The following is a 23,228-nucleotide window of genomic DNA, read 5'->3' as shown; positions in this document are numbered from 1 at the left end:
TACCAATTTCTCAAACACCATTTTGTATCTTCTGAAAGGATTGTAGAATCCTTTTGTCTAATGCTGTTCTGTGCAGGAGGCCGTCTGGCCCAGAGGACTGCAGCACACCGTTGGTTCGTAGTTCGAAGCGCCTGGCAACCAAACGGCACACACAAGTTGTCACAAGTTGTCACGAGTCTCTGGAGTCCCTGTACTTCACACCCTTGAATAGCAGACGGGTCAAAAGGTTAGTTACACTAACATTACCATCATACAGAATGCCTATTCCTCATATTATTACAACATGCTACAATGTTTCTCCATCAGGGGACCAGGGCTACCATCCACATGCCAGACTGAACACGTGCTAGCTTGTTTTTTTAACTCCTGGGTGCTCCTGAATTTCAATGGCTTTTAGTAGAGTAAAATAATATATATATATTGTGCAAAGGACCTTTTGTAAACTCAAGCACTTTCAAGGTAAAAGTAAAACACAATCATTTCAAATACATTCCAGAGCAGTTGACTATTGGAAACAAATTTCTTGATTGATCTAAATTTTTTTATTTTTTCAATATTTTGTATGAACAAACCAGACTAAGAATTTTTTTTCCTCTGCTCTGTAGAGGACCAAAACACTAGTCTGTTAGCCCTTTCTTCATCCTCTGAATCAGAGTCTGAAGCAAACAGCAGGAGGCTCTTCTTCTTTGCTGGCTTCTCTGTGGGTTCTGGAGTGGCCCTGTTGGGTTCTTCTCACGACAGTGCCTTAATGCTGGTCCACACCCCTTCTCGCTCTTCTCGCGACCCACACTTTACGGATTTGTAGGCGATCGCCCAGCTGTAGTCTGGACTCTGGGGAGCTCTCAACTCGGCGACAAATAATGCCTCGGCCGGTGTTGTGCCGAATTCGGACTCCCTGCCAGAATCCGACTCCCCCTTGCATGAATGCGCATACACTATCAGATTTCTGTCATAAAACGATAAAGCGGACAGAAATACGGGAACGTTTTGATTATATTTAAAAGGCTTTGACATTGTAAAATGAAATAAGTGGAGTTTCGAAGCTGTAAGCTGAATACAAGTCATAGGAACACCCACGATATGAACACCCACGATAGTGTTCTTCCCCCTTCCTACTGTATAAGAGAGGAAAATAGCAAAACGCAGAAACGCTACATTAAAATAGTAACGTTAATACATTATTGACACATGTGCAGACAGTTGACAGTTGCTGAGTAACTTGGCCCATTGCTGGCGGATCACGACATCATCAGGAAATGAATGCAAGGACGTATTCGCTGCTTGGCAGTCAGGAACAGCACAACATATCTTTCCCATTTTGCGCATAATGTTTTTAAATGCTAACCCAATGCTAACTAAGTGTTAAACTTCAATTCCACACATTTGCTTGCGTACTGCAATAATGAGAATTAGAGACATAGACCCCATTGATACAACCCCACATTGCTAGAAAACAATGCTAAACACTGGAAAAGGCCATTTGTAAGATGGTTCCCCTTTTTAAACGAAATCTCCCATTCAAAGGGCCAAGCAATGCAGTCAACTTTCCCCATGTAGCCTACAACTGTCTGACGTCACCCAATGCACGCTGTGAAACTGTATGCCTGGAACTCGTCCACTGAGAAATGTATTCTAAACAAATTATGAAGTGCGATAAAATGCGTAATATATCATTTCTTTGTACGTAAATTTTTTTCTGTAGTTAATCAATCTAAATTAACGCTGTAATATCTAATTGGGACCTGTAATTATATTATGCAATTATATTATGGATTTACCCTGACCACCATGGCAGATCCTTTGCCTGAACGCCATAACTCCGATAGCTTTCATTCTAATCTTGTCAAATTTGCGGTGCACATGCATGACCCTTGTATAATTATTTTTACTCTCAAATATCTGTATTGTATGGAAGCGTATTGCTGCCACACCAGAAAAAAAATTATGATCTAATTAACGCGATAAACTGACAGCCCTAGTTTCTATATATTGTATATATTTACTATTTCAATATACTTTATACAATTATACTGATTTACTCATTCAATATACAGTACTCTATACTTTTGCTTTCAATATACTTCCATTATGTATTTGTATTATATAATTCTACATTTACTTGGGTGTTTCCATTATATTAGACGAGACATTAGAGACTCGCAGTCTCCATTTTTTTATCCTGCCTCATGACCAGTCTCTTCTCCACTGTCTTCTCTTAACCCCATCCATCCATCCTTGTGTGTTTGTGTTATATTTGTCTGCTGTTTGTCTCACTACCTCTTAGTAAAGCCACTGAGTTCTAGAAAATAATGTACCGTATTATTATTTTTATGGTCATTACCTGTATATTGAGTTAGTGTTATTGCTCCTCCTCCAGGTCCAGGGCCGATGGTAACATGGAGAGTCTGACCTCTACAGCTGATCTGTGTCTGGACTCCGCCAAGAGGCCTCTGACCTCCTCTATCAAGAGACGCAGGACCACTCAGGTTATCAACATCACTATGACACAGGTGGAGGGAATATGCACACACACTGGGTTTGTCACCTGCACTAGCACAGACACAAACATTAGGTGATTATAATCTGTAGAGACTACAGGATTGTTGGTAATGTAACATTAGGTGACTAAAATCTGTAGAGACTACAAGATTGTGAGATGTTAAATGACTGGTAATCTCTGTCTGCAGAAAACCCCAGGTCACAACGAGAGTGACGACACGTTCTACAGCCTGGCGTCGGCCCGCTCTCAGCCAAACCTCTCCTCCACAGGCGCCTTACGCCCCATCTCAATGGAGCCGCTTGACCCGCCCGCCAACATGGCCACTGGCGGCAGTAGCGACCAACTCTGCAATCTGCCAGGATACAGGAGAAGCACCGCCCACCCGCTTCCTCCACGCAGTGAGTAGTCAGTCTATTCTACAGTGATCCATCATAGTTACTGAAACTGTCTGTCCGTCTTAGTGATTCTTCATAGTTACTGAAACTATGTCTGTCTTACAGTAATTCTTCATAGTTACTGAAACTCTGTCCGTCTTACAATGGTTCTTCATAGTTCTTTGATATATTAAAGATACTTTTCTTGTGATAACGACTTATTATTTCATTATCTCGATACAACAGAAAACCTTTTGTTTTGGTGGGATAATTATCCAGAACCATGTGCAGAACTCGGAGATGATTGCAAGCTGGTTCATGTGATCACGCCGTCCTGATTTCAGCCTTCAAGAGCTGCCACTGGCTGTCTGTTGCTGTACTGAACAACTTACTGAAATATGGCCTAGGATGGTTTAGAAAGCAAATTTCTCAAACCTCCCCACTGTGATCTCTTTTTTTTTTATATCCACTTTTTCTCCTTTTTTAAATTTTTCTCCCATCCCAATTCCACTGTGCCAATTCTTCCCTCCCCTGTCTTGAACGTTGCTCGCATATGCCCCCCACTGGCCGGTTGTAGGGAGGATAGAAGCCTTGCATCACGTGTCCCCTCCGATACACGAGGAGGCAGCCTGTCACATCTTTTCACCTACCAGCGCGGACTCTCATTGGCGAGGTGTAACGTGTGGGAGGCTCACACTACCCCTGCCATTTCCTGTCTCTGCTGTGCAGGCGTCCCCAACCGACCTGTAGGAGTCGCTGTCCACAACGTCCAGATTACCACCCATCGACTTCCACCCGCTAACTCTGCCAATTGAGTTAGTATGACTGCTGGCCCAAGCCGGAGGCAACGCCGACAGCCGGAGTCGAACCCGGTGTCTCTTGCGTTGGTGACAAGCGCAATCTCCGCTGCGCCACCCAGCCGCCCGACGCGCTACTATTTCATCAAATGTATATAATAGGTATTATGTTTAATCATTAATGCATGAAAGGGGGGGGGTCGTTTTTTGATGCTTTGATCTCTATAATCTGTCTTTATTATCACATGAAATACCATCCATCTGGAAGCACTCAAAAATCACTCCTCTCAGTCTCCACAAAGCGGGCAATGTACTAGATCCCAATAATTGCAGACCAATAGCAATTATCTGTTCCATAGCAAAAGTCTTTGAAAAGTTCATTTATAAACAACTTGTCTAATTATCCCTGCAACAACAATATTTTATCACCTTCGCAATCTGCTTATCGCTCCAATCATTCCACAACTACTACTTTATTAAAACTCACTAATGATATATTTTCTTCATCTGGTAATGGTAATCTCACTGGTGCAATATTTATTGATTTAACAAAAGCCTTTGATTTGGTCAACCATTATCTCCTATTAGACAAACTACGCTATTGGCCTCTCACGCAATGCCCTACTCTGTTTTAATTCATATTGCACAACAGAAAACAGTGTGTTGCTATATTATACAGGATGGTAGATCTGAATTGGCAGTGCAGGAACATGGGGTGCCTCAAGGCCCAACCTTAGGCCCTCTTGTTCTCTATATTAATAATGATCTCTCCTCAATTTTCACAGGTTGTGTAATGCTCAACTCTATGCCGACGACACAGTGGGTCTCATTCACCAATGACTTACGACAAAAATGGCTTTCTCTTAGGGCCATTTGAGACCTTTTCGGGACGATTTTGGGATTCACCACCCGTCCCAATAAAACGTATATAATTAATATTATATTATAATCAAATCAAATTTATTTATAGGGCCCGACAACACACGTTAATGTCCCCATGGGCCGTACAGGTCTTCTTTAAACAAGTCAAGAAGAAAACATAACAATAAGTCAAGAACAGAACAAGAACACCATAAGGTCCAAACATTTTTAGATGAATGCAAATAAATGAAAGAATGCAAGCACTCCCAGACATACCCCACGCGAAGGTAAGGAAAAACTCACTAAAACCTAACAATAGGGAAAAAAGCTCCACAGGCAGTGTGGAGGAGAGAAACCTTAGAAGGGCCATTCAAGGGGGGATCTCCCTTCTTAGATGTTGGTGATAGTAGTGTTGCAGACGGACAGTTGGTAAGCATGCACTCATGTGTGTGGTGAAACACAGATGAGTGCATGCAATAGCAACTGTACATTTTGAAAGATTAAAGATAGAGTTGATAGCGGATCTATTCTAGGCACAGGGGCGGCGCAAAGAGGGTCACGTCCTCCCCATCTTAGTCACGGGACATTCAACACTCCGGTCGTTGCTCAGGGACAGCCGGAGACAGGGAGATAGGGGGTGGCGCAGAGAGGGTCGCGAACTCCCCGACATCATTGCGGGACATCCGGCACTCCGGTCACCACTACAAGACCTCCGGAGACAGGGGGGCACGCAGAGGGGGTCGCAATCTCCCGGCCTTCGTCACGGGACGTCCAACACTCCGGTCAACACTCCAGGACAGCAAGTCATAGGGAGACAGGGAGACGGGACAGGCGTTAGACAGCTCATGAGATTGTAGTAGGCGGACATAGCAATAGATACAAGTGGTAGGCATATATATGAATGGAGTAGATATATAAAGTAAGCGTATTATGTGAATAGAATAGAAGTACTTAACCCAGCAATGAAACCGCGTTGACTGTTAATCTGTTAACAGTCTGTTAATACTGTTAATCAGTTGACAGGACCACGGACAGACGGCGGTGAATAACTGATCCAAGGCCTCGGAGGTGCATGTAGAGCAGTCACTACAATCTTGGCCAAGACCCCGAGGCATCCATCACCTTAGTCAGCGCCAGGAGACGGGCACTCAGAGAGAGGGGCGAGGGAGGGGGGGGGCGAGGGAGGGGGGGGGGGGGGGAAGAGTTAGAGAGTTCCCATGTTTGTGGTGCTGCAAAGGAGCAGACATGTAGTACCCTGTAGTGCCATGTAGTACCCCGTAGTGCCATGTAGTACCCCGTAGTGCCATGTAGTACCCCGTAGTACCCTGTAGTACCCTGTAGTGCCCTGTGGTACCATGTAGTGCCATGTAGTACCCTGTAGTACTCTGTGGTACCATGTAGTACCCTGTACCCTAACTAAACTACCCTATAGTAAACTACCCAGTGGTACCATGTAGTACCCTGTACCATAACTAAACTACACAGATTAATCTAAAGGTCAGTCCCCGACCAGGTGAGATCAAGGTAGGTTGAAGGAGAGAGAGAAAAGATGAGTCTTAAGCAGGGATTTAAAAGCTTCGACAGCAGGCGCCCCTGATTACGGCAGGTAATTTGTTCCACAGGTAGGGAGCGCGGTAGACAAAGGCTCTGTGGCCGGCGGATTTCTTTTTAACCCTAGGGGTCGATAGAAGCCCCGCATTTTGTGAGCGCAGAGCACGAGCGGGCGAGTATCGGGAGATGAGATCGGATAGATAGAGCGGTGCAAGCCCATTTAAAATTTTGTAGGTGAGGAGTAGCACTTTAAAGTCAGAACGGGCTTGGATAGGAAGCCAATGTAGGGCGGACAAAACTGGTGTGATGTGATCAAATTTTCTAGTTCTAGTTAGTATCCGTGCAGCCGCATTTTGCACGAGTTGAAGATTTTTGATGCTTGAATTAGGTAGGCCTGAAAAAAGTGCATTACAGTAGTCCAGACGTGAAGAGACAAAAGCATGAATCAGGGTTTCAGCATCAGCCAGAGTTAAAATGGGGCGTATTTTTGCGATATTACGAAGATGGAAGAATGCAATTTTGGTGACATTTTATATACCGTAATTCCTCTAATAGTAACCCCGGCTTGTATTTGTTTCAACTGTAGCGGGTACCAGGCTTGTATTAGGAGGAGGCCTGTATAAGAGGGAGGCCTATATTTCAAATTTTCAAACGGATCATAATGAATAAATCTACATTTTGTGTCAGTTTGAACCCAGTAAAATGTACTGGGTTCATTTATTGAAACCAAGTACTGTATGAAATAGTAAACAGTGCAATTACAGGTGGTCACTGGTCATTTCAACGTTTTCAAAGTGAAATCAAGTAACTAGCTCAGTATGCAGCTCAGTATATTAGTAACCCGGCTTGTATTAGGAGGCCGGCTTATAATTGCTTAGCTCAAGAGCGCACCCGGCCATTAATAGAGTCCCGGCTTGTATTTGAGACCCGGTTACTATTAGAGGAATTACGGTATGTGCATTAAATGAGAGGGAGGAATCAAAAATGACTCCGAGGTTTTTTATGGTGGAGCTCTGGGATACATGACAGGTATCAAAGTTGAGGGAGATGTCCTGAAACAGGCCTCTGTGGTTTGGGGGGCCAACAATTAACATCTCAGTTTTATCTGCATTAAGGAGTAGAAAGTTTTGCGACATCCATTTTTTGACGGCAAGCAAGCAGGCCTCAAGGTTTTGTAGTTGGGAGGAATCATTTGGCTTAATAGGTATATATAATTGGGTGTCATCAGCGTAAAAATGAAGTTTATGCCAAATTTGCGTATATGATATCGCCGAGGGGTAGCATGTAAATCGAAAATAGCAAAGGGCCCAGGACAGAGCCTTGTGGGACACCACATTGCACTGGGAGGGTCTCGGATGTTAAATCATTATAGACCATGCAGTGTGTTCTATCAGTTAAATAGGATTTAAACCAAGCTAGTGCGAGACCCCGAATGCCAACATGATTCTCAAGCCGACCTAGAAGAATCGAGTGATCGATAGTGTCAAAGGCTTCACTGAGATCAATCAATAAGAGCACAGAAGTGAGGTTTGAGTCAAGAGAGAGCAGTAAGTCATTTGTGACTTTGATAACCGCCGTTTCGGTGGAGTGTAAGGCTCTAAAGCCAGATTGAAATGATTCATTAAGATTATTGTTTGATAAATGGTCAGTAAGTTGCGTTGCGACGATCCGTTCTAACACTTTGGATAGGAATGGAAGATTGGAGATAGGTCTGTAATTTTTCAAGATTAGAGGGTCGAGGTTCGGTTTTTTAAGTAGTGGTTTAATGACTGCTGATTTAAAGGCCAGGGGCACCACGCCAGTAGACAAAGAGGTGTTGAAGATATATATTGTCTATATTCATGTCTTGCCCGAAAAGGTCTCAAATGGCCCTAAGAGAAAGCCCTTTTTGTCGTAAGTCCGTTGGAGAATGAGACTCAGTGATATATACATCTCAAACTACCTTACCTCAAATTCAGTCAACACTGCAATCAAATTTCAATAATCTCGAATCATGGCTCTCTGCTAATAAACTACTAATCAACAAAACCAAAACTACTACTATGCTCGTTGGGACTATCCATAATCTTGCATCCAAAACCATTAATCAACCATTTAATATCACTTGTCTGGACAGTACACAACTGCATAGAGTTGATCACATTAAATACCTTGGTCTATGGCTTGATTCAGAACTCTCATACAAATGTCATCTAGATAACATTGTTAGAAAAGTCAACTTTAGTGCTGGTGTTCTCTACCGCAATAGAACATTTTTCACACTCCCTGTCAGAAAGAAACTGGTTCATAAACTAATTTTTCCCATCATGGATTACGCTAACGTAGTTTACCAAACTGCATCTAAAACCAAAATTCTTCCAGTAAACACATTATTCAACAGTCTATGCAGATTTGCTCTTGGCTGCCAATATTTGACTCACCACTGCACCATGTATGAAAACCTTAATTTGCCATCTCCCACAGTAAGACGACAGCAGCACTGGTTACAGTTCATTTTTAAATGTATTAATTTAAATTATCCGCAATATCTTAAACAGTATATGGACCCTTTCACCTCTAGACATCAACTGAGACACGGCACAGATTTTTTTTAAAGTTCCAACAAATGTAACTACTTCAGTTGGCAAAAAATCATTCAGGTTCAAAGGTCCATCTGACTGGAACAATCTTCCATCTCATTCGCTCTATAACATCCTCTCAACTGTTTAAAACTGCGCTGTCCTCTCACCTTGAGATTACTTGTTCATGTTTCCACCAATAATAGCATAACAGATCTTTGACGCAATTACTTTAATATGTGCTCTGTGTTTTGTTGTTTGTCTTATGTCATAATATCTTGTTTTGTGTTTGGTTTTGTTTGTTTTTTGTTATGGTTAATACAGATATTTAATTTATGTATTCTGTAAACTGTGGACCCCCTTGAAGACGAGATGGTTCATCTCAAGGGGTAATTCCAAATAAAGAATTTCAATATATATATATATTGAAATTCTTTATTTGGAATTACCCCTTGAGATGAAATTCTATATATATATATATATATATATATATATATATATATATATATATATATAGGGCCGCCTGGGAGAAATGCGAGGCCCTGGGCGAGATTTTTTTTAATTTTTTTTTTTCATACAGTCAACATATTCTTAAATAATAGCGCTGCCCGAGGCTGGGCATGATACAGTCAACATATAGCAAGAGAGAGCGAGAGAGAGCTCCCGTTCTACAGTCAATATACAGTGTTATCGCTTTGTAACACTGTAAACATTTCTCCACAACACACATGTACAAGTGGCAGTAATGCAGAAAATCCAGCAAGGGAAGAAGCAGTGTAGAAAACAGGTGGAGTTTTTGCCTAGCAATGGGAATGCTTTGGCTGTACTGTGTAGATAGAAGTACACACTCTAGTGTTGATGTCTTTGTTTACAAGGCTTCAGGTATGGTTGCTCTGCTACAAACACAGTAGAGCAGCTGTGTGCACATCCAACCTGTTTTAGGCCAGGTGCAGGATAAAACTAAATGTGACTGAAGGAAAAATTGCAATGAACTGACCGACACAATTGACAACTATAAGCAATGCAATGCTCAGAGAGAGAGAGAGAGAGTCTGTGATGATCCAGACAGAGAGAGTCTGTGGTCCAGAGAGAGAGAGATGAGTCTGTGGTCCAGACAGAGAGAGAGAGAGAGAGATGGGTCTGTGGTCCAGACAGAGAGAGAGAGAGATGAGCAAGACAGCTAAGATGAGCCCCTAAAGGATATTCAACTTTTAATGGAAGAACAAAACAGAAGGAAAAGATAACTTCACAAAGGCAACATGAATATACATAGATCCAAAAGGACAAAGATCAACACTTAAATCCAAAGAGAAGAGGGTCTGACTGAACTTTCTAACATGCAACAACTTTCATCTTCAGTCCATCTGCCGAACGACCGTCCTCTTCATCTTGGCTGGCATAACCTCCAATGCTGCATGCGCGAAATAGTCAGACGCAGCTGACGCACACCGGCCGACTGTACACATGTAACCCCTCCCTTCGTTGAAACCAATAGTATGTCTGCTGCAGAGCCCCAGAGCTCCAATAGTGTTTCTGCAGAGCCACAGAGCCAGGAACAAGTCAGACACATTCTACAAACGTGTCTAATGTGAAATATATAAGCAAAACTAGATTTTAGGTCTGTGATGAAAAAGGGCCTCGCAAAAAAATTGTGCGAGGCCCCCCTTCCCGTGAGGCCCTGTGCGACCGCACTGCTCGCACACCCCCTGAGGCGGCCCTGTATATATATATATATATATATATAATCCGTTATCACGAGAAAACGGACTTTGTTGTATCGAAATAATAAGTTGTTATCACGAGAAAACTGTAATAAATAAAGACGTGGCTGCTCTTGGCTTCCGTACATTAGAATGTACCGTACTTTTCTGACTATAAGCCGCGGCTTTTTCCCCCATTTTTCGACCTTGCGGCTTATATAACGGTGCGGCTTATATGTGACTCGACGTGACCAAACCCGAAAATGTAAAAATCTAAATATTGCTTTTTTGACTGCATTGAAATGTTATTTCTCTGTTCCCTTATTTGCTAAACTTAATACAACTTGTAAATGAGTTAATTCTTGTTATTTGTCCGACAGTATTGTGTCCCAATGCTAATTAGATATGGTAATTAAACATTAAAACACCTGCGGCTTATAGTCCAGTGCGGCTTATATATGTACACATCATTCAATTTAGCTGCTGCGGCTTATAGTCAGGTGCGGCTTATAGTACGAAAAGTACGGTAGTATTTAGCCTTGTGTAACATTAGAACGTAGTATTTTATTTATTTAAAAAAAATTGGACTTTATGGTGTTTCTGTGTTGTGATGTTTCTTCTTGACTCGTGGGAGGCACTCTGAGTCAGGGACTTGGTGGAGGGTTTGCGAGTGGAGCTGCAGAGTTTGTCCGGCCCATGGGGACATTACCGTGTGTCGTGCCTTACAAATAAATTTGATTTGATTTAGTATGTAACCATGTTACATTAGAATGTAGTATTTAACCTTGTGTAACATTATATAACATTAGAATGTAGTATGTAACCTTGTATTATATAATTTGGTATGTAACCGTGACAACTGGTGTGTTCCAGGTAGTGGTACCTTCTGTGTGGGGGCAGAGAATGAACCTGACCTACTGGGTGATGATTGGGTGAGGATCGCTGAACTACAGGCCAGAAACAAGACCTGCCTGCCTCACCTGAAGAGCAGCTACCCCCTGGAGTCTAGGGTCAGAGGTCACACACAGACGGTTAATTTAACCCCTGGAGTCTAGGGTCAGAGTTCACCCACACTAAACGCGTGTCTCTCTCTCCCTCCCTCCAGCCCAGCCTTGGTCCAGATTTCCTTATCACAGACGAAGACCTGCGTCTGGGTGACCCATCCGAGACCATCCGCCGAGCGTCCCTGATGCCCGGTCAACTCCAAGACTCCCTGACCAGCCACCGTTTGTCTTATATGCCTGGTCAGACTGCTGGCCCTGCCTCCCGCGGCCACTCCCTGATGCCTGAAACCAGCTCCTCCTTTTCTCAGCAGCACAGCTGCAGGCCTAAAGGGCAGACCTCCTCTGCCCTCCTGAGGCCCTCTCCTCAGGTTAGTTCAGTTACTAGTCCTCCTACATGTTGGTTTGGTTTAGCTACTAGTCCTACATGTTGGGTTAGTTTAGTTACTACTGTAGTTCTACATGTTGGTTTAATTACTAGTTATACATGTTGGTTTAGTTTAGCTACTAGTCCTACATGTTGGTTTAGTTTACTTACTAGTCCTACATGTTGCTTTAGTTAATAGACATTCTCTCTCCTCACTCTCTTTCTCAGACCAAGGCTAGCTGCTTCCCCAGGCCTCTGACACCAAAGAGGAACATCTCAGCTGTGAGCTCGACCACACGAAAACCTCTCAGTCCGGTGAGATGCACATGCCCAAACAAAGACAAATGCACATACACACACATGTGACATGCTTTATCAAAATAAGTCTGATGTCTCAACAGCACAATTCTAGATAAACGTGGATTTATGTCAACATATTGATTTTTGGGGTTTTGTTTGATTTTGAATAAACAAAGTCTTAGCTTTCAAAATATCAAACTCTTTTCGCCAGATTCAGATGATTAATACAATCGGATACTACAGGTGTCCCTGAAATAAAAACCACAGACACAGCAGGGTCATTAAAATAGGCTGAACATGTTCATCAAACACATACACCAACTTTATTCCACGCAACCTTCCCTCACAGCTGATCAGAGGAAAAATAAATACAATCCTCGTTCTCTACTGTTAGTCTAATCAATACGATCAATGACAGAAGTAGGCAAAACTGGTGAAATGTAAAGTAGTAGTGTTACTACTAATGATGCGTAAATTCATCATGCAGGCGCGCTGAATTTTTGTAGTTGGCTAACATTATGCATTAGCTAGCATTGTTGTGTGATAATGAGCAGCAACTCATGGATGATCACTGTGTAGCCTTGTACGGATGTCATCTGGTAATGTTAGATTTGTATTGTGTTGAGAGAGATAATTGGAATGTGAAATGGGCAGATTGTGGCACGGCAGACCACTTGGAACCAGGTTAACACAGCTATCTGGTTTTCATCTGGTTAACGACAGCAGATAAAATAAAATAACCGCTATGCACATCCCTAGAGTCAAAATAGCTATCTATCTGGGATGTAGGGATGGGCAAAACTCAGAAAATCAATATTCGATAGTCACTGGGAACTATTTGACTATTTGAAATACAGTGCTGGTTGCTTTCATTGCCAACAGCTAGCGTTAGATATTTGGGAGTCTAACCAGCCTAATGTTATTTCCGGGAACAAAAACTTTCATTCCAAAAGTTACATCACTGATGCTTATGCTGATGTATGTGAGCTTAGTGAAACGAAGTGTTACATTTCTGGTCTCTGTTTCCCTCTGTGTTTGTCTTTCTCTCTGTCTCTCTCAGGCTACCCGTAGAGAGACCATGAGCTTTACCATCGAGAACACGCCGAAGAAGACCTACCTTCAGAAAGGTTTTGACAAACTCCGCAGCTCCACTCGCAAACCCTCCACCAAGTCCCCGACTCGGAGTGCCTCCACCAAGTCCCCGACTCGGAGTGCCTCCCGCAAGTCGCCTTGCAATGGCACAGCAGCCGCCAAGTCCCGCACCACGACCACCCGGACAAAGCGGCCCGGGACCACCAAGTCTCCACGCACCGCCAAGTCACCCAGCCTGAACGCCAAGGCTCCACGCACCGCCAAGTCTCCCAGCCTGACGGCCAGCGCTCGCAAGGTCAGCATGTTTCTACTGTAGGGCTTGTGATGCTTTCATCAATCATTAGGAGAAAAGACTCAACACCCTTTACTAGTTAGCTGCATTATGCTCATAAACCAATTAATAAACACATGCATTAGTTAATAACATTATGCTTGTAAATCGATTAATAAATGCATACATTTGCTTAGATCATTATAAATGGTCAATTAGCTGAAATACAGACTTTATTAGTCTTGTTTAGAGCAAAATGCAGCGTATTACCAGCAAATATACAGAGGTTGTTTGTTCCCTGTCCAGATGACAGCAGAAGGAAATTCAATTTTGTATGAACCACCTTAAAACAAAGGTGCACCTCAGTTATAGGTATCAAACTATGGAACTCTTTGCAGAATGATGTAAAGAGTTCTACTAATATATTTCACTTCAAAAAGTTGTACAAAGAAAGGATAAATAGACAGTATAGCACAGTTTAGTATAGTATTGCAGTTTAGCATAACATGATAATATAGCATAGCATTACAGTATAGGCTAGTAGGAGTATAGTAATATAGTATATAGAAGCTTAACATAGAATAATAATATATTAAAATAACAGTATATACATAAAATAATGTATAATACTGTATACCAGTATAATATAGTATGATTTAGTTATAGTATAATAAAATAAAAATAATACAATTGTATAGAATAATACATGATAGAACAGTGTACTATAAATATATAGATATGTGTGTGTATAAATGAATGAACATCAGTAAATGCAATTTAACTGATGGATAGATACACACAATGTATTTATTTATTTTAATTTAATTGTGTTGATGTTTTCATTTCTGCAAAATAATTATGTATGTAAATTATGTATGTAGGGTAAGGTACAATAAGAGTTTTCTTCTTCCTGTTCCTTTCGGCCATGGAATTTAGTGGATCATATTAAGTGAACTATATGTACTGAAGACACTGTTGGTCTGTAACAATTCCATGTACAAATAAATAAAAAGAAAAAAAAAAAAATATATTATGATGATGACCGTGAAGAAGACTAGTATATTATGACTGTGAAGAAGACTGTAGTATATGATGAAGATGACCGTGAAGAAGGCTCTCCAGTATATTACTATCTTTACTGTCTTTAGGGGCGTGCTCCCTCAGCTGACTAAAGCCTCGTCCTGATGGTCTATACTGGTTAATATACTGATTACTATACTGGTTAGTTACTACACTGGTGAATATACTGATTACTACACTGGTGAATATACTGGTTACTACACTGGTGGATATACTGAACTTGAACTATGGGTTAAGCCTGGGTCTTCTGTCTTCTCTGGTCATTGGTTTTCTTTTCTTTTTTATCCACTTTTTCTCCCATTTTCTATATTTTCTCCCATCCCAATTTCGTATCATCCAATTCAACCCTCCCCTGTCACGGACGCTGTTTCTTGCCTCCCACAAGCCGGCTGCAATGTGGACTAAGTCATACATAGCACAAGTCCCCTCCGGTACTTGAGGTAACAGCAGTCGCATCTTTTCACCTGCGCAGCTCGATCTCTCAGTGGCGAGGAGTAACGCGTGGGAGGCTCACGCTGCCCCCGACACTTCCTGATTCTACTGCGCAGGCGCACCAACCGACCTGTAGGAGTCGCTGTCCACAACGCCCGATCCCCACCCATCAGTTTCCCACCCCCTAATACGGCCAATGTGTATTAGTACGGACGACCAGCTAAACTGAAAGCAAATGTGGAGCGCTGGGCTCGAACAGACGAGCCCAGCGTCTCCAGCATTTCGTGGCGAGCGCCTTGCCCACTACGCCACGTAGCCGCCCTTGGTCATTGGTTTTCTAATCAGCCAGTGGGAGGTTAATATTTTCTTGTCAAGAGTACTAAGCTTCAGCACCAGAGGCCTTCTTGATCACACATCTGCCACAATGTGGGAAATAGTTTGTCTGACCACAGTCTGAAACTCCACCTCTGATAGTATCATCAGATATAAACACATTATATTAGTTACCTAAAGAGAAATATAGTATCTCATGTGACATATATTTGTCCAGAGGGATTTAAGACACGAAATGCAGATTTCACAGCCTATAAAATAGTGCCAGACTTCAACTCTACTCCATGCACGTGGACAGGAGCTCAATGGCCACGCCTACTTTAAAGGCAGATTATGAGGTCAGCAGTTTAATCCCCTGGGTTAACTGAAAAAAGCCTCTTTCAAACCACATTTTTGTCCTCGCCCCACTTAAGACATTTCCGGGATGTTTTTGGGATTCTCCAACGGCCCCTTCTCCTGGATTCGGACAGACTGGTGTGCGCCATGTTCTTAAGGGTTTATGTCAATTCTACAGGCATCCTTGGAATTAATTAATGATAATAAAAATGACAATTTGTATGATAAAACATTTGTATCAAAGTTTTACATTTAGTCATGCCTCAAGAGGCATCGTGATGTCTGAAAATAAATAAAAACAGTGAAACACTACACCAACACTGCAAATGACAGTGGATAAATAAATAAGAACTAAAGCTAATCGCATGGATATAGCTATAGTGGAATAGATGGTATTAATATTCCATATTTATACCATCTTGTTGGCATGCTCCTGGACACCTGTTCAACACACACGCACACTATAGCCTACGTGTGTAATGAATGAACAGTATAGGCTTATATTATTCTAATTACTTGTTTCATTAGGAAATGGTAGATACTGTATGCGCTGCCCTATAGTAGTACGTACAGTACACATCTTAGCATGACATCTTAAGGCCACCAGAGTCGGGCTTACTGTGAGCAGACCGGACTCTGTGTTTGAGGTTTCAGTCAAGCTTACCACCGCTTAACAATTTCCTACATTTCTCATGCCAGTTTACTACATTTAATGCAGGTCGATGTCAACCAACAACTCTGTGGCGGTCTTAAGATGTCATGCTAAGATGTGTACTGTACTGTACTTTAGTGGAACAACAGTATGACTACTAGGGCTGTACCGAATGCTTCGAAGCTTCGATCATAATGTTGACATTCAAATTCTAAATCTACATTCGAATTTTGTATTTTTAATAAAAAAATAAATTGTATGTATAGATTTTGTGTCTATTCATTCTGTTTAAACCAATGGGGTTTTTATTCACAGTTGCAGATAAAGATTAGGCTACACTAATATTATAGTATATGACTTGTCATACAAATTTAAATAAAACATTTATCATAAATGATGATTGTAGCCTATCTGCATCTGCTTAGCACTCTGCTCTCCATCTAATCAAGACGTACCAACCGTGCCCTTATTGGATTATTTATGTTGACGAAACTGATGAGTTATATTCATTAACACATTCCCTGCCACGCTTCTATCCATCAATGTAGGATCACTGCCACCAGTCTAAGCCTATGGAGATGTTCACCTTCTTTGCAGGGCTATAACTTTTTAATTTGTATTGCTAAATTGACATTACTATGGCCCATTCAACATCGATTATCTATCGTTCAGGATGTAGGAACGTTATACTTTTTCATTCATAGATTCTTCCAAAAATACCTTCTAGAATATAAGTGTTTTTATCGTTTTCTGCAGTAATTCATAGAACAAATCAACTGTACATGATCGCATACGTTATGATTCATCATGCGCGGATGAAAGGGGGGGGGGGTCGTTTATAATTCCGTGATCGTCAGTAAATGCTTTATGATGTATGGGTGATATATTGATCTGATCAGTTTGCAGTGAAAAGAATAAACAATCAAGCTGAAAGTAACGTTACTGTCCTCAAACCGTTCGCCGATGAGACTGGAGGAAAAAGATCCCACTTATTTGACGTCGATCAACTAGATCCATTTCCGGTTTGTATGGCGCAATAAACGCCCAAAAAATCGTATCGATTATTGAGTTATGGCAGCGATCCATATGCACACCAGTGTGTCTGTAGTCCCGCAACGATATGTGACTGCCGGATGGATTTCCCAGATGCACCGAGATCACCAGATCCACTTCCGGTTGTAACTCGCCCGATCATCCACCAGGCGGCGGTATTGAGGCGTTGCACTGTTGTGCATGGTCCCACTGTATCACCAGAGGCTGGGTGGCGGAATTATGAATGCCATGGCGAAAAAATTAAATATGATCTCAATAACGTCGTACAGCGTGGTCTGGCAGAATTAGCATGTTTTGGCGGTCAATGTGTTAAAGAAAGTTGATTTAATAAAAAAAATACTAATTTAATCACTTTATTCAAATTGAGGATTTAGTTTGAGGATTTTTTTTTTGATTATGTCATAACAAAGACGGACATTAGCCTAATTATCTGCAACTGTGAAGAAAAACCACATTGGTTCAAACAGAATGAATAGACACATATATTTAATTTTTTTTAATTAAAAATTCCAATTTAGAATTCGAATGTTAACATAACGAACGAACGTTAGAACATTCGGGCTCAGCCTTACTATAGGGCAACGCAGTATCTGTGATATCCTAATAAAACAAGCCATTATTAGAATGATATAAGCCTACTGTTCATTCATTACGCACGTAGACTATACAGTACGTGTGTGTGTGTGCGCGCGCTGTGGCAGGTGGCCAGTAGCGCCGAACAAGACTGTATCAATCTAATCTAATTTTGATCCGTCGCAAAGTGCTTCCTCGCTACCTGTTGAATACGGGGCAATGCCGACCATTTTTGGCACACAGCCCTCACAATATAAGGAGCTGTAGGGGCGTGTCTGTATGCAAATTAAGTAAACTGGAACGCGTGTTTCAAGTTTGTGAATGAGTGACTTATCTCGTTCTGGGGATTGCAGCTGAGATCATTTGGCAAGTTAAAACAACCTCTCCACGTGTTTGTGAAACCTGGGGGTAATTGTCGCAGACTTTCTCTTACGACCTTCCAAGGAGGTTGTCGTAAGAGAAATCTTAAGACAATGTTGGTGAATGAGGTAGAGCAGTCGTCTGGTAATCGGAAGGTTCCTGGTTCGTTTCCGGCTCCTCCTGACGGAGTGTAGAATATCCTTGAGTAAGACACTTAACCCCTAATTGCTCCCAATGAGCAGGTTGGCACCTTGCATGGTTGCCTCCGCTGTCTGTGTGTTCATGTGAGTGAATGTGAGACATACGTTGTAAAGCACTTTGGATAAAGCTGTTATATAAATGCAGTCCATTTACCAGGCTTGGTCCAGTGAACTCGCCAGCCAGGTAACTAGTGTTCAACTTCTCTGTCAAGGAAGAAAAACTTGTTTTAAAACGTGTTGTTCTGTTTCTCCTCAGATGATGAGCTTCAGGATGAAGGTGTGAGGAGCGTTTATTTAAAATTTTTATTTTGTTTGTTTCTACTTTTATTTTTTATTAAATATCCAAATGTATATTTTATTTGCTTTCTTTTTTAACTGTTTAAACTGTTTGTGCTTTTAATCATAAAAATCATTTTGTCCTTCAAAATAAAATACAAAAGTTAAATGATGTTTGTTAAATGCAGTTTTGTACCTCTGCATTCTACCTCACTGTTACTCATTTTACTCTGTATTGTATATATATTGACTTTACCTACTTTACTTACTTTCTTTTTACTTTATGTAGCACACTCAGGGGCTCATACAGAAACAAGCATTTCATTATAAAGTATTCTGTATTTTGTTCTGACAAATGATAAACAAACTTGAAACTATTACTGTTCGGCCGTAAGGTGACGGCTGTATCGTTTCACCCCGTTCCCACCTCTGCAGACTACTCAATTTTCACTCTGGGTGAAAGATATATTAGTGTAGATTTAGGAATAAAAAGTTCTCCATTGCCAAGTTACAGACCACAAGACATTGTGTAAACAGTAACGTGATGTTAGCATGTCATCCACTTGATCCATCCATTTGATCAAGATAGTTAATCAATCAAAACACTACACCATCCCCTTAATTTGGAATAATGTCAAAAAAAATTATCAAATCAATAAGTTACTCATTAACCTTTTTTATTTTCCATTTAAAAACAAAATAGAATGCGCCTCCTGAATGTAATGGAGAAAGAACTGAGATCACTAAAAAAGTGGTTTGACATAAATAAGTTGTCACTGAATCTAAGCAAAATAAACTATAGTTTTTGCCAATCGAAAAAACAAATCTGGTTAAATTAATGATTGATGTTGAAATTGAACGTGTGTATGAAAATACAATTTTGGGAGTGACAATTGACGAGAAACTAAACCGATTGACGATAGGCGTTGAAGTGTTTGCCGAATCGGCTTTCTATTGATGCCGCTAAGAGTTTGCTGCGGTACCCTCGGTTGCTGCCATCGCTACACCTCGTCTAGCTCTAGCAGTCTGCCTGCTCGCCATATTTGCAAAAAAAGCGTATAAGGTGATATTCTCAATAAAAACCAAAAATAAAACTGACTGTTTTAACAAAAGGTATGTTTTTTTTCATTAAACGTAGAGAGAGAGAGGCTCAGAGGGATTATTTTCTAACTGGGCGGGTCTTAGAAATGTGACACAGATTGATCTAACGTGAATTGATACTCTGTAGTACCAATAATTCGGTCAGTAGGCTACCCTTAAAAGTACAGAGTTCCCAACCCTAACTGTAAGTTCAGTTACCTTTTTATAACGTAAATAGCTCCGCCATTTTTCCTCAGATTGCAACAAAAAAAAATTCTAGACGTTCACAGAAAGGTAAAGAAACTAACTACGTTCTATTTTATGGCAATAACCTTTGTTCGACCCGTGAGATATGATCCCGAAAAGAATGTTAAAATAAATAATTTCACGCTGGAAGTCTGATGAGTGAGGGGCTGGCGTGAGCTGGGAAGTGTAGTTTTATGAAATTCGAAAGCCCTGGGTCTCTTCTTTCAAAAGCCTACACGCACGTATGCCAGCTTCCTTTATTTCCGTGTAATTCATCTGGTTTCTGCCGGGATGCACAGATATATTTATGAACTCATAATTTTGCTAATAATAACACTTAAAATCATTGGTAAACAAACATAGTGCTGACAATATACACTTTGACTGCTGTTTTGATAGGGTTAGGGTCTTTACTCTTGGCTACATTTGATTATGTTTTTTACAATTATTGTCGGTCCGGTACTGGGCGGTTAATTCGAAACAAATCCCACTGACCCCAGCTTGACCAAGATACCCCAGTATCTGCACATTCAATATACCACTCTGCTTTCAGTATTCAATGTTCAAACACTTATCACGCTATATGTTCAAAACATGGGTATATGTGTCGCTATTTTTACGTGTGCTTGTTCAAAAGGCCTATCTTTATGTTTGCGTATTAATCAGGCCTGTGGGAATTCTGGAATTCCACCCTAAGTTTGGACTAGGAAGTCACTCAAAGTAACAGGAAATTAAACTAAAGATTATTCTGATCATAAGGTCTCTCCTTACTCTGCTCTCTCTCTCTGCTGTGACAAAGACCTGGCCCCGAACAGAGAGAGAACTCTCAGTTTCTTTACATTTGTTATCTTAACACATTGACTGACTGCCAGCTATTGGCCTCATCCTGTTCTAGCTAGGCCACGCTTTAAAAGATAGGAGTGTGTCACCTTGTTTGTAGAGCTATATCTACAGGGAACAAAATTAACTTTTTGACTTACCAGCCATTTGGCTGGTAGATTTTAAAAACTACCAGCCATGCAGATTTTTTACCAGCCAAAAATTTAAAATAGCTTTTTAGTATATCGCCATGTGTTATTATTACTATATAATACACTCATATGCTATTTTCAATTAATATCATAAACAACATAAGGAATATTAGCATAATTTTGAGTGGACTGAAGGAATGAGTCAGCGTTAATAGTTTTAAATGCAAATAATTTATTGAAACATAGAAGTGGGGTCGGGGACACACACACTGTTTCAACTCACCACCCCCGCATCATATTGTAGTCTAGTCTGTCTTCAAACTTCCACTCCTCTCGAAACCTTTTTATATTTGAATATCAACATTATCTGTGCATCCTCAGTAATCCTCAGTTTACTACAATATACTCCTCTCCTGAGTCCTGACTAGTGACTTAATCGTCTTTCCAAACGCACGCACACACACAGAGAAAGGGAGAGTGCCCCCCCCCCCCATTTCCCTTTCCCCAGTCCACACTGTCTGCTGTTCTCTATGGTTCTGCCGCTGATCAGGATTAGCTTGTTAGCTTACGCTAACATAACGTTCATTTCGGGCGATGTGGGCATAAAGGAATGGCGACGATGCAATGCATGTTAGATGCATTTGACCCGTTGTGAGAAGAAGAAAAAACCACAGACTTATTTCGGCTCGCAAAATAGGCGCACTGCTGTGTAGCTCTGCTCTCAGGGAACAAACTTAACTTTTTGACTTACCAGCCATTTGGCTGGTAGATTTTAAAAACTACCAGCCAGGCAGATTTTTTACCAGCCATTGGCGGTTGGCTGGTACTTATTTTGTTCCCTGTATATCTATATTCTATATTATAGCTATGGATACATTTGACAGTAACTATCTTCTGTCCAAGATGCAAAAAAGAATACCGGTACATTTTGTCATTAATACGTTTGCACGTTATTCCGTGGTGAATATAAGTAGAGTTTCGGAATGATCCGTGCTAATTCCTGGGAGGCTGAGATTGATTGATTGATTGAAAAGTTTATTAACAGATTGCAGAATGGGTACAGTACAGTACAGCTCAATACATACAATTGTTAAGGGGATGCAGACCAGAGAAAGACTTTCGTCTTGTTTACATCAGGGTCCCCCATTTTCAATTCATAAAGGGTGCAATGTGAATTCTACTAAAAGCATTGGCATTTCATCCCTGTGTAACGGATGTTCTCTGTGTGTAGGCCTGCCTAACACACGTGGCTCCTGCGTTGTGTTCTGGGCGTGATGTGAAGTGACGAGTCAGCACACATGGACAACAGTTCAGTCATTTATTCGATGGTCTGCAATGGAGCCACCGACCTGTATCAAATGGGTGGTCGAAATACCACAAAGAACAGCGTCACAATATACTCTCTCTCAGTCAAGTCTTTCATGTTGGGTGCTGGTTGCAAACTGAATATCAAAACCATTACATGTACCGCATGGCTTAACCACATCTCGCATAGTAATTTAACATACTAATCTTATTAGCAATGCATGAAACGTGAATGACAAATTACACAATAGACCGACATCTTAAGGCACACATACCTGTATCAAATGGGTGGTCGAAATACCACAAAGAACAGCGTCACAATATACTCTCCCTCAGTCAAGTCTGTTGACAGAACAATAAATTGACTATATTACCACGGTGAAATACACCGGCTAAAACCTCCAATTGTGCATATAACATAACCACACCATTCATTACAACACTATCGAGTCATTATCATTTGTTAACATTCAATTCTTATACAAAATATATATACAACAGTGTAAAACATAAAAGTGCTGCGCGCTACAATAGTCTACATCGTGCTAATAATTGACCCGGAAGGCAAAACTCTCGAACGTGAACTTTCTCAAGTTACATTCAAATAAAAGTGTCTTTGGTATAAAGAAATAATAAACAATTGTAAACATTAAACATTTGTAAACAGGATTTGGTGACATTTCAATCCTTAATAAAATAATAAACAATGTTCATTCAACACTTGTTACACCTGGACACGCTACTATTTCCAAATCAACTGTATATAATCGGTATTATGTTTCATCATGAATGCATAAAAAGGGGGGGGGGGGTAGTTTCTGATGCTTTGATTGCCAGTAACGGCATTCGTTATGAACACCACACACGCCGATCAGCTGGATCAGAATGAAAACATTGCAGGATCAAGCTGGAATTGACGTCAGATAGTCCTTACCTGAGGTCGCAGCAGATCCGGACCA

General features: G+C 41.0%; 1 protein-coding gene across 3 annotated transcripts in view; it reads left to right on the top strand.

The window, feature by feature from the left end:
* The window catches only part of LOC311233175 (uncharacterized protein), a 64,590-nt gene extending 45,774 nt beyond the window's left edge, over window positions 1-18,816 (top strand). For 2 of the 3 annotated variants that reach the window (XM_084320071.1, XM_084320070.1), the window contains exons 17-24: window positions 77-226; window positions 2,378-2,510; window positions 2,688-2,898; window positions 11,215-11,351; window positions 11,447-11,713; window positions 11,938-12,024; window positions 13,070-13,396; window positions 18,648-18,816. In XM_084320071.1, the coding sequence (XP_084176197.1) occupies window positions 77-226; window positions 2,378-2,510; window positions 2,688-2,898; window positions 11,215-11,351; window positions 11,447-11,713; window positions 11,938-12,024; window positions 13,070-13,396; window positions 18,648-18,674 (1,339 nt within the window). In that variant the 3' untranslated portion in view covers window positions 18,675-18,816. The remainder of the gene's footprint in view (window positions 1-76; window positions 227-2,377; window positions 2,511-2,687; window positions 2,899-11,214; window positions 11,352-11,446; window positions 11,714-11,937; window positions 12,025-13,069; window positions 13,397-18,647) is intronic. The other variant, XM_084320072.1, reaches the window with a different exon arrangement.
* The last annotated feature ends 4,412 nt before the right edge of the window (window positions 18,817-23,228 follow it).

This window comes from Notolepis coatsorum (assembly GCF_963971535.1).
Source record: "Notolepis coatsorum genome assembly, chromosome: 1".
Classification (NCBI taxonomy): domain Eukaryota; kingdom Metazoa; phylum Chordata; class Actinopteri; order Aulopiformes; family Paralepididae; genus Notolepis; species Notolepis coatsorum.
Note: the sequence above shows the minus strand (reverse complement) of the source record. Positions and strands in the feature narration are given on the sequence as shown.